Below are 12,935 nucleotides of genomic sequence, written 5' to 3' on the forward strand. Positions count from 1 at the left end.
CCCCTCTCTCTCTCTCTCTCTCTCTCTCCCTCCCCCTCTCTCTCTCTCTCCTTTTTTGTTAATTGAATAGATTTTTTTTCTTTAGTGGTTTTTTCCAACCTGCTATTCGAAAGAAATAGGAATGGTTCTCTATCACATCTAACCAAGCCAGAATAATAGATTAGATATAAATTAGATAAAATGAGTTAGAAAAAAAAGGAACACTTAGGCTGATTTCAAGATGTATAATAGAATCAAAGGGATTTTTACTTTATTCAAGCATTGGATCTCCTGTCTCATCTCAATTAAGAGGGGTCATGGAAAGAACATGTTCAAAGTCACGATCAATTCCTTTTTCAAATCCTGTTACAGGTGCACGAACCCTTCTCGCGTACCACAACTAACCTACGAAGAAGAAGAATTCTAGAACAAAATGAGAGGTAACTAACCAACTTCTAGGAGAGACATAATTGATTGCATTGATCTCGGTAGATACACCACCCACAAAATTTAAAGAACCTAAAGGAGCACGAGTCATATATTCTGCGGAATGTCATTCCTGCCAAGGTCGTATGTCCTTTTGCAACCTACTCAAGTCTAACCCATTTGGACCCCTTAGAGGCTCTAAGCATGGAGTACGCAGATCCCAAAAATACATAGTTTCTCATCTAAAAATAACTTTTTCGGTTGGGGAACGCATTAGATATTTACCTAAACTAGTAGGTCCTTGAGCGGTCCCAAGTTAGCTCAGGACATTGGTCTCTAACTAGAAAAGTAAATGATTGATCTTGAGAAGCTTCTGGTGCAGTAGGTCCGTAAAATTCACTAGGATAAGTGATATTATTGAACCATACAAAACTACAAGCAATAAAATAAATACGGATAAAGTCCCTAAACCATAAGATAAGTAAGCTTTTCCAGACCATACAAGTGCGCGCCGATCCTATGCGAAGGGTTTGGTTAAGATATGCCATATTCCACAAAGTATACAAATGGAACCTAACCATATCGCAAAAAGCCATTAAGCTATTTTTTGTAATAAATAAATCACTCGAATTTTCCTAAAGTACTAAAACGGCTAAGCAACTTTTGTTGTAACCAAAAGGCCATTCAACTTTGTTTGAGCATATAAACAACAACAACAATAACTACATCTCAATCCCAAACAAGTTCGGATCAGCGATATGAATCTTCACTCTTTCATTTAGTTCAACTCATATCATCATCATTACCAAAATAAAATAAAGCAAGAAAAAAAGATAAATATATAATTATAATAATAATAATAATAATAATAATAACAACCAAGTCTAAAACTGTTCCCAGCTAGTAGGTATCACATATATAGATTTTTCTCTTTATTATACCTTATCTTTTGCTAAGTCTATATTGATTTCATCAATTTGAAGGTCTTTCGAGCTAACTTCTTCCATGTGATTTTAGGTCTAACCCGTCCGCTTTTAACACCGTCACTCATCATAGTTTCATACCTATGGACCAGTGCATCTGTAGGTCGACGCAGGACATGACCAAACCATCTCAAGCGACATTTTCTCATTTTATCCTCAATGTGTACTACTTGCACCTTCTGGTGAGTGTGGGCATTTTTAATCTTATCTAATATTATGTGACTACCCATCCATCTTAGTATTCGCATTCTGCAACACTCATCTTGTGGATATATTGAAATTCATTTTCATATAACATAGCCGATCTTATAGTTGTTCTACAGAATTTACCTTTCACCTTGGTAAGCATCCTTTTGTCACATAATACCCTGGTAGTACTTCTCCATTTTAATCATCATATTTTAATCCATTGAGTAACATCTTCATCTATCGTTTCATTCTCTTGATATAATGAGCATAGACTTGTAGTTTATGTACTCAGTCTTACTTCTATTTATCTTAAAACCCTTACTCTCTAAGGTGTTTCTCTATAGATCAAGTTTTACCCTTACTAGTTTCGCCACTACCACAATATCATAAGCAAATAACATATATACACCATGGAACCTCATCTAGTATTTAGTTAGCTCATCCATAACCAAGATAAATAAGTAGGAATTCAATGCAGAACTCTGGTGTAAACACACTGTTATGGATTTTGTATATCCTACTATTGTTTTCACGCTAGTGATAACTTCTTCATACATGTTATTTATGATATTTATATATTTAACACGAATTTTTTTTTTCTTCATCACCCACCAAAGAACCTTTTGTGGTACTAAATTATATATATGCTTTCTCTTGGTAAAGAAAAATATATTTTCGTTATAAAAAAATAATTTAGTGATATTAGTGCAATAAGGTAAAAAGATCATCCAGCTAGCCCGATAAACAAAGCCCTCACAAATAGTCTTTATAAAGGAATTATTACACGGGTTAGATTCACCTTTTACTTTTTCTAACCGTATACATAAATTATATATTAATTATATGCAATTATATACATATTATACATGAATGTTACATATATTATATATCCGCCCACTATTTTTAATTTAGAAAATTAGATGGGCGGCTATTTGGTTAAATCTTCTTCTATAAAACATGCGTTCAACAAGTTGATTGAAAGTCAATTTCCACCTTCCATCCACTGCCATAAATTATTAAGTATTCAAATATCAACTTCCACCTTCACCGACACTATTTCTCAGCATTATAAATATTCCACTTCCACAGGGTGCTAAACACTAGTGATCATGGGGATAATAGGAGATATTGTGAGACATCCAAATGAGATATACCCATTGATGAAGCTGTTGGTAACAGCAAAATTAGCAGAAAAACAAATTCCTTCAAAGCCAAACTGGAGATTTTGCTATCTCATGCTCCGCAACATCTCTCGCAGCTTCTCTCTCGTCATTCAACAGCTTCCCCTTGAGCTTCGAGACGCTGTAAGTTTTCTTACCTTCTCTCTGTTTTCTTTCTTTTTTTGTTGACTTTAAATTTTAGTGTAATATATGCTACCATCTCCACAGACTTTAGCCACATCTTAACTTATGGCTGTAGAATGAAGCTTTGTTCCAACAAAAATAAAATATTTATATGAAAAGGACAGTTCGGTGCATTAAGCTCCCCTATGTGTGGGATCCTGTGAAGGGTCGAATTATAAGGGTCTATTATACGCAGCCTTATCCTGTATTTTTGTAAGAGGCTGTTTTCACGGCTCGAACCCGTGACCTCCTGGTCACATGGCAGCAAGTTTACTCATTATATTTAAATATAAGCTCCCGCTATGTTTGGGGTCCGGTGAAGTGCCGAACCATAAGTGTCTATGGTACGCAGCCTTACCCTACATTTCTGTGAAAGACTGTTTCCACAGCTCGAACCTGTGACCTCCTTATCATATGGCAGCAACTTTATCAGTTATGCCAAGACTCCCCTTCAAATAACATATTTATATATTTGAATATAATTTAATTTTAAAGTTTTTGTTATGTCCTTAATATTATAGGAGTATTTTTATAGACACAAAACTTTTATGATATGTTTAAAACAACTAATCCTAAAAGTTTTTCTTTTTCTCTTAAATTCAGTATGTTGCGTGTAAATCAAATTCGTTCTTTTTTATATTTTATAAATATAATTTGCGTATTTCCAAGGAATTGAACGTGTATCAATGGTGACTTGTCTCCTTTCTCTGCCATGTATAATGCAAGTGGCCTACATGTTCTCCTCAAGTCTAATACGTAACTGTATGTGCTTTGACTAAAATGATTTATTTGCAATAATGTAATGCCAGCTACTCCATTATCACTAGGCTGCTAGCTTATACCTAAACTATACCACTAGTATTTAATTTTTATATACTTAGTTTGTACAATTTTTACAAAATATAAGCTCATTAAATTGTGCATATTTTATTTGGTGTTGCTTTTATAGAATAGCAAACTACAACAACTACGTCTCAATCGCAAACAAAGTTGGTGTGAACAATATAAATTTTCACTTTCTTTGTTTAAGCTCTGCTCATATCTTCATACCAAAATAGAAAAAGAAATATATATANTATATATATATATATATATATATATATATATATATATATATATATATATATATATATATATGTACCCCCGTATCAGCTTATGTGACGGTATATTTGACTTGCCACCTTTATCCAATACACTCTTTTTAAAATTATAAGTAGTACTTAATATGTTTCACTTTCAAAAATAAAATATTAGAATCAATTTTAACATTTAATTTCTAGCACCGTGTATACTCAATATATGGTCGTATAAATTGAACGGAGTTTTAAAATTCATGGATTCGGTATTTGAACAACACTTTGGACAACTGTATTCCTTTTGATAAAAAAGATTACTACTCTCTCCTTTCAATTTTCACGCCCCTTAAGAAATATAATAAATGAAGTGCATAATTCATCATGGTTTTCATATTAATTGATGCATATTTTATTGGATTTGAGAAAATGATTTGAAATGAGTAATAAATACTATAGGAATAATAGGGAAAAAAAAATTGTCTTCTCCTGATATACGTAAAGCGAAAAGTAAAAATAAAATTTATTTTTAGTATACATGCAAAGTAAAAGTGAACGGAGGGAGTATTTGTAATAAAATGTATTGTCAGCTATTATGATGCTAGGCTGACAAGTAGAGTTAAACTTTTTATTTAATACAACTTATTGTTTTTTTTAAAAGACATCTTATATGTTACTGTACGTAATTTAATTTGTGAAATTTTTGGAGTTCATTAATTTAACTATCTTATTGTTTTATTTATTACTATCATAAGACAAACATAGAATCGATTTCTTTATCAGATATTCCCGAAGGAACACGTACATTTTTATCTAGTAAATAGTAATTAAAATTTACATTGTCTTTTCATGGTATAGGTATACAGCCTTTTGATTCAATATTCATTAATGACGATATTTTAACCAAAAACGCGTGGTTTCACCCGAGGACAAGCAACGAGTAATTTTACACATGCCCACGAACGCGTGGTTTTGACTCTTCAATCACCACAAACGAGCGGTTTCCAACAAGGTCACCACAAACAAAGGTATTTGGAATAGGTTGGGTTGGGTTTGGAAAAGGCCTAAAAATGCCATTCAACTTTCAGAAAAGACTTATGCGTTAAAAAAATGCTCACTCCATGTCATTGCCGTTACACATAATGCTCACATATGCCATTAATGAACTAATGGCACAAAATTCTATTTTTTTAATTTTTTTAAACCCCAAAATTTCCACGTGTAATATCCTCATTTGTCTGAATTAACCCATGCCTCACACTATTTTAACCTGGGTTATGTCGATTAACCCAAACCCAACCCCGGTTAACTTATTACCCCATTAATCAACCCAACCCCAACCAAACCCAACCCATTAATTAATGAACGGGAGGAGCAATACCTTTAGCAAGATTGAAAAACAAATGTGATGAGTCTAAAATATTAATGTCATTATTGGAGCGGGCATACCAAAATATGCATGCCATATCCAAAGGTCAAAATCAGCTACAACTTCAAGAATAATTGTTAGGGATCCACTGCTACCTGCATATTGTCCAGCATGCTGTTGGACAATTTTTTCATCTCCAATGCATGCAATCTAGACTACCTAGAATTCCTGGAAAACCATGTTGCTCACCGATGAGAAGAAGCCTTGCAACATCGCTAGTTGTTGGTGATCTCAAATACTACTCGCCAAATACCTCTACGATAGCTTGACAAAATCTCTTCAGGCTTTCAATTGCAATTGACTCTTCAATTTTCACATATTCTTCAGTGGCATCTGTTGGCAAACCGTATGCCAAAATTCTAAACACAGTTGTAATTTTTTGTAAAGTAGATAATCCAAATCTGCCCAGCGCATCAGCGCGTCGTTCGAAGTACGTATCATGAGCTTTAATTGCATTTAACAATTTCAACAGCCACAACCACAACAATACTCTGCCACATACACTCAATATTTTAATGATATTGGTGGATCTTGAAGCAACCTACCAAAGTACTAAATTATTGTTGTAATTTTCTCATCCTATTATGTTATTAATGTATTTTCAATTTTAATCTATGTCAGTTGCCACTATATATATTAAATATTTATTATGTTATTTAATGAAAATTGTATTATTTATTAACAAAATATTACATTTTATATTTGCACTTTTTATTTGTCATAGTTAGATTTTTTTATACTATTATAACTTATAATAAAATTAACTTACAATTATATATAAAAATAATATATATATATATATATATATATATATATATATATATATACGAAAATTAATTTATAAAAATTATACACCAAAATTAAGATGTAAAATTAATGTAATAAAAATATTACATAAAAAGTACAAGTAAGTACAAAATTTATAATATGCTAAACTAAAAGTGTTATAAAAAATAACAATAAAATAGTGATGAATAGTGTTACACCAAATTATTGGTGTAACACTATTCACACTTCAAAATGGTGTAAGAAATGGTGTTGAGTTGGAGAATCGAAACACCAAATCTAACACCAAAATAACATTTGACGTAAACATTGGTGATCACGCCCAACTATGCCTTATAAAAAGGACTAAGCGGTCGTTGCAAATATAATCCGGTTTACAAGTCTGGAGTCGAATCCCACAGAGAACTAAGGCTTAGCTATAGTTGTTCATTATCGCTAAGAAACACAAATCCAAACAATTTTCTAATTATAAAGATTATAATTTTATTTTTATCTAATTAACTAACAAATCTAGAAAGCCGTAAAACTATCAATTAACAAGGATAAGGATTGGATTCAAGATTAAGGAGGTCTAGAGTTATGATTTCCCCAATTGTCGGAATCCTTCCCGCTACGTTTTCTATAAATTCGCCTAAGTATTCTCTACCGATCATGAGCGCTCTGACTGCCGTAACTCTCTCCCGAGTAATTACCACAATTTACTAGACGCACTCTCCCGAGTTACGCTAGCTGGCTTTGTTTATTACAGCTCACTTTAGATTGCACCCAAGGCTTCGTTATCCCTAATCCCACCTTTAAACCCGTAGTTATAGATCCCTCTTATACTTTGGGAGTGGTGTTGTTCAACAACTACCTAAATATACACTCTCTCCCGAGTTATGCACACTAAATAGGCACAGCTAATTGAGGATCCTGTCAATTAACTACAACAAACACGTAGTTGAACAAATAGAGAAAATACTACGGCTCAATTATATAAAAATAACAAGAATGTATCCTACAAAAGGTTCCATCAAAACCCTAGATAACAAATTAGCTATTCATAATAGCATGTAAAACTACAATACTAAAAGTCATAACCAACAATGAAAAATAGGAAGAGGAAGGAAAAACTCGTAGAAGAATTCCCCGCCTTGCTCCTAGCGTGTTCTTGCCTCCAAGGGTGTTGTCTAACCCTAAAGTAGTGTCCCTCTCTCCAAAGTGGTGTTTTAGGATGTATTTATATGACTTAGGGTTGATGAGGGGCGGAATTCTTCAATCCAACTTCGGATGGGAGAGCTGGAATCCGCGTCTGCCTTCGCGTCTAGACGCGGACTTTGACGCGGATGCAGCTTTTGAAATTCTTCCATTTCGCGAAGCGCTCCGTGCCTTTGCTTCACTTCGCTGTTTTGTGCCTTAATTTTTCTCCTTTTTCGCGTCCGACTTCGTGCCACGCACGAGAGTAGACGAGCTCCCACTCCTTTAATTTCTTCTTTTTTTGTCGAATTGTCATCTTTTGATCATTTATCATCCAAACTCGTTCCTACACATAAGAAACACATAATGAGTATATTTCACTTCGAAAATCATGTAATCTCCCGCGACACACACAAGAATTAATATGCAAATATACTCAAAAATATGCACTTTTCATCATTTATCAATTGGCGCAGGGTAGGAGATGGTCTGACAAGGTAGGGCAGATTGCTAATAAGTAAAATGCTCAAAGAATTTTAAACAACATGATTTAGAGTAATGAGCTTTTGAAATGGAATGGATAGACTGTCAAGTCCCGCATTAATTGAGGAATGAGTTGTCATCTCTTTATGCAGTCTTGGTCAATCATTCCCTCATGAGCTATGTTTTAGGGTCGAGTTAAAAATTCCTTCACATGGTATCAGAGCTAGACCTATGGTCCATGTTGATGTATTTCTCAATGTTGAGCCCCCTTCTTACGTTATCCACACTCTAGTTGTCTGGTATTAGGCGTGTTGGGGAGTGCCAAGTCCCACATTGGTTGAGAGAATGGATTATAATCTCTTCATATGGTGTTGACGGTCCTTCCCCCGTGAGCTAGTTTTTGGGTCTTCATTCTTGGTTCTTTTACTAGCCGTTGCTCATCTTCGGTTCTTGCTTATCAAATCTTCAGCAATTTTTTATGAGCATCTGCAATTCTCTTGACATCTTTTCAAACCTTATATGATTGTGAACCTCCAAACATGATGAGATATCTTCTTGGTAGCAACTCTCATGATATGGTTGAACAACACATGCTTCGAACTTCGAAGTGACGAGGTTCAAGCTGTCTTGGAGAAAAATGTTGACTTATCCCCAGTAACATATGAAGGAAACAACAGATAAGAAGACTCAATGACTATATTAATTTGGGATCCTGGCTAGAATAGTTTGACATTATGCGGGAGTTAGTTAAAATGGGATTGGACGTGTAGGTAGCTTAATTTCCCGTAGTATTGCTCTGCTGTTGTTTACTATAGCGATTCTTGGATCGTTCCCAGTTTAGCTTGTGTTTGTGAATCCTCATCCTTATATTTATAAGCTAAGTTTTCTTGTAAAATAATATTATCTTCACTTCTTGTAATTGCCTTGTAATGTTCACTTTTCAGGTATGTGTATTCTATTTGGTTCTTCGAGCCCTTGACACTGTTGGTGTGTAAAACCACTGCTTGCAATATTTTTATTTTTTGAACATTTCAACTGGAATTACCTCACTTTTGTTATGCATAAGTTATTTGTTGTTCTTTTGAACAGAGGATGATACCAGCATAGCCACAGAGGTTAAAGTACCTATTCTGATAGCTTTTCATCGACACATATATGATCATGAATGGCATTTTTCATGTGAGTCGTCTAAATTTCTCTTTCTTCCCATTTCTTCTTTTTTTACTCAACATTGTTAACTTTTCTACTTTGATAAAAGCTGCTCGTTTATGATTGTCGAAATGCTTCAAAATCAAAGTGCTTTTTTCTTCTTCTTTGGCTAGTTGTTTTTTGGTTTTCCATTTGGATTGAACCCAAAGGATCTCATGGACCAGTTCCATTTCCGGTTGAGAAATCCCGCTTTTTGTTTGTTAGGTGGTACAGATGCCTACAAGGATCTCATGGACCAGTTCCATCATGTTTCGACGGCTTTTTTGGAACTTGGAAGAAAGTGAGTTCTTCTGTCGCAGTACATTACACTAAACAATAGAAAACTTATAAAATTGTGGTGGAATTGTGGCATGAGCCATCTAACAGAGTTCTGATCATAAGAATATTTTCATGAAAAGGTTGCATATTAATCATCTTGCTACTATGAGCCTAAAGACTTCATGAACTCTGCTCTTAATTGTAGTCTGTAGATATACAAAAGCTTTGTTTAGGAGAATGTGCGTTTGGCACAGTATACTACGATATAATACAGATCTATAGGAATGTCAAGTGTACTTCAGCTACAGTTTTAGCCTTCTTTCTGGAAGACACTCGACCAAGTGTATATTTGATCAGTTTACATGCTTTAAGGATCAGGTACTATTGTGATGCCAATGCATGTGAATACTTTGGAATGAGACATTATATTCATGTAATTTTATAGTTATCAGCAGGTGATTGAAGATATTACTATGAGGATGGGTGAAGGAATGGCTAAATTCGTAAGCAAGGAGGTATGTCACCTACAGAATCTTAGCAACATTTCTGAGAGAAATCGCTTGTCAATAATAATAAGTACTATTGGCCACAACAAAAATACATCTTCATTTTCTATTATAAATCATCTTTTATGTATCAAGGCTGACATCAAACTCTGACTTCAACCTTTAGTAATCGATAACTAGAATGTGCCCAGTGCAAGATACACTTTCGAACATTTTACGATTTTCTGAATGCTTCAATGATCCCTCTATCTCCTTGGATTTTTAATACAACTAATTTTGCCATGCAGATTGAAACAATTGACGATTACGAGGAATATTGTCATTATGTAGCTGGGCTTGCAGGATTAGGCTTGTCAAAACTTTTCCATGCCTCTGGTAAAGAAGATTTAGCTCCAGATTCTCTTCCCAATGCTGTGGGCTTATTTCTTCAGGTATTAACCTTAACCTTAGCTGGACTAGGTGCCACCATGGGCATCCTCGATCGTAATGTTGTTGTTTTAGGGAATTAACAGTAACATATTTATTTCAGAAAACAAATATCATTAGAGATTATTTGGAGGACATAAATGAAGTACCCAAGTGTCGTATGTATTGGCCTCGTCAAATTTGGAGTAAATATGTTAACAAACTTGAGGTTTTGTCTTCTTCCTGTGCTATCTTGATCATCTTACAGTTAAGCAGATAAACATTTGTGTCATTTTGAGGTTCACTGTTTTGCAATTGGCATCTTTTTCGATATGTGTCTCAGGACTTGAAGTTCGAAGAGAACTCGGTCAAGGCAGTACAATGTCTCAATGACATGGTCACTAATGCATTATCACATGCAGAAGACTGTCTGGTTTGCCTATCCACATTACGTGATCCAGCTATCTTTCGATCCTGTGCTATACCACAGGTACGTACTGAAGGTTTTTCCTGATTTTTATGCTTGTATGTTCCATTGTACTGTTTAGATTTATCCTCTCCTTCTTGCTATCTGTTAGTTTCTTATCTTTTACAGATCATGGCTATCGGAACATTGACGATGTGCTACAACAACGTTGAAGTCTTCAGAGGTGTTGTAAAAATGAGACGAGGTATGGTATATGATTTCTCAACATGTAACTTGCTGATAAATTTTTCACTCCAAATCGCTCACATTTACTGTTCTGATGACTTATCTAGCCCCTAGTAAATTTGGCCAATTTTTGACGTGTTCGATCTTCTTATAAAGTTTTGTCCATAAAATTAATATTCAGAATTCTCTCAACATCATCAAGTTATCATGTGGTTTCTTCAATGTAGGTCTCAGTGCCAAGGTTTTTGACCAGACCAAGACAATGGAAGACGTATATGGTGCTTTTTTCCATTTTTCTTCTATACTGAAATCCAAGGTATGATGCTTATATTTATTCTCTGAGCTAGCTTTGATTCCTATCTTTAACTTGATCATTCTAAAAGTTCAATAACTATTGTCAGGGATGCCCTAGCTTTTCGCATTAAGTTCCTCAAATTTTGTGTACCTGTCACATTCAGTTCAATACATGTGGATTCATCTGAATCGATAACTTTCGACACAGAGTGTATATATATGTGTGTGTCTAAAAATCTATTAAAATCTCAACAAAATATTGGATTTGTATCCATAATTTTAATGGTATAATTAGTTCAGTACAAAATTGAACCCATTAAGTTTGAATCCTGAATCCGCTACTGGATGTGAGATAATTGCTTTTTCAGGTTGACAATAACGATCCAAATGCAACAAATACTTTGAAGCGGATTGAATCAATCATGAAAACTTGCTCTGGAACCTTGACTAAAAGGTTTTCCAATTATATTTAGTTGTTTATTATGGTTTTTTTTCCTGGAATTTTGGTCTGCTTCATCTATCTAACCACTAGAAAAACTTTATCTTATCAGGAACAAGCCTAATTACATACCAACTTTGGTAAGTTTTCTGCTGATAATTTTGTACACTTTGATGACTAACTCATCTTTCTGCTATTGAAATTTTTTAATTTCTTGAATACTTTGTGCAGATTATTGTCTTTTTGGTCGTCGTGGCTATTCTTCTTGCTTACCTGTCTGCAAAAAGACCCTAGACCCTTGGTACGGATTGGGCGAATGACTATTTTATTTGACCAAATGAAGAATTGCATAAAAGTTTTTTCGTATTTTGATTTTGATGCATGCATGCATGCATGCATGCCACTCTCATGTGGTTCAAATCTGAATGTTAGTTTTACCTGTCTTATGTTTTTGGTTGCAGCTTTGATGCCATCTTTGCAGTGACTTGGGCTCTAGGACTTTACTACTATGAGGTCTTCTCAAACAAGGCACCAATTTGTTAAATCTTTGTGCATGGTAGGGATGAAATATTATGGTGTCGATTAGGTTGGAACAAATTTATACCGGTCATGATAACTCAATAAACATGTCTTCATCTAATTTATCCAAAATTTAATCCGTTCAAGTTGAGTTGGAAGTGGATCACAATCCAATTAGCATGAGTTATTACTAACTTTTTGTTGGGGGCTTTTTCGTATATTAAACTTATTTATCCGGTTTATCTAAGTTTTCCAATTACAGAAAGTAACTAAAGTTTTTATACAAAATATATACAAATCCAGTCAAAATCTACAATTTATCTACAACTAAAAAAAAGATTATACAAAATATGTGTAACGATCCGACCAGTCGTTTTGAGCATTTGCATTCCGTTCGGTGGTTTGAGATCGTGAGTAGCTTCATATGATATGTTATAACTTTGCGTGTATCGCTGGTTTTGGTTTTCAAATGGTTCGGGATTGGTTTTAGAAAAATGATTCTTAACTAGGAAGCTTAATGTTAGAAGAGTTGACCAAGTTCGACTTTTATGTATTTGACATCGGATCGGAGCTTTGATGATTTCGTTAGGTCCATGGTGAATTTGGATCTTGGCGTATGACCCGATTTGCATTTGGATATTTCTAGAAGGTTTTGGCTTTATTTGGCGAAAGTTGGCAATTTGAAGGTTTGGGAAGTTTATAGGTTTGACTGGGAGTTGACTTCGATGTTATCAAGTTTGGATTGTGGTTCCTGGAATTGGAATAAGTTCGTTATGTCATTTGAAA

The 12,935-nt window shown here is 34.4% G+C and overlaps 1 protein-coding gene across 1 annotated transcript; it reads left to right on the top strand.

Moving 5' to 3' along the window:
* Positions 2,568 to 12,343, top strand: LOC109244014 (squalene synthase-like). Its single transcript, XM_019411045.1, has 14 exons — positions 2,568 to 2,881; positions 8,812 to 8,854; positions 8,957 to 9,046; positions 9,281 to 9,356; positions 9,780 to 9,849; positions 10,128 to 10,271; positions 10,370 to 10,474; positions 10,589 to 10,735; positions 10,841 to 10,916; positions 11,125 to 11,213; positions 11,560 to 11,645; positions 11,743 to 11,770; positions 11,862 to 11,931; positions 12,092 to 12,343. Exons 1-13 carry the CDS (start codon positions 2,687 to 2,689, stop codon positions 11,922 to 11,924), a joined length of 1,212 nt encoding a protein of 403 aa, XP_019266590.1. The 5' UTR covers positions 2,568 to 2,686; the 3' UTR covers positions 11,925 to 11,931; positions 12,092 to 12,343.

The sequence above is a fragment of the Nicotiana attenuata genome, chromosome 2, assembly GCF_001879085.1.
Source record: "Nicotiana attenuata strain UT chromosome 2, NIATTr2, whole genome shotgun sequence".
Taxonomy (NCBI): Eukaryota; Viridiplantae; Streptophyta; class Magnoliopsida; order Solanales; family Solanaceae; genus Nicotiana; species Nicotiana attenuata.

Excerpts from the sequence above, each read along its gene's own strand:
- LOC109244014 (XM_019411045.1), top strand. The coding sequence starts at position 2,687 with ATGGGGATAATAGGAGATATTGTGAGACATCCAAATGAGATATACCCA. Across the intron at positions 2,882-8,811 it reads CCCTTGAGCTTCGAGACGCT|GTATGTGTATTCTATTTGGT; the intron begins GTAAGTTTTCTT and ends TTCACTTTTCAG. Across the intron at positions 10,917-11,124 it reads TGTTGTAAAAATGAGACGAG|GTCTCAGTGCCAAGGTTTTT; the intron begins GTATGGTATATG and ends TCTTCAATGTAG.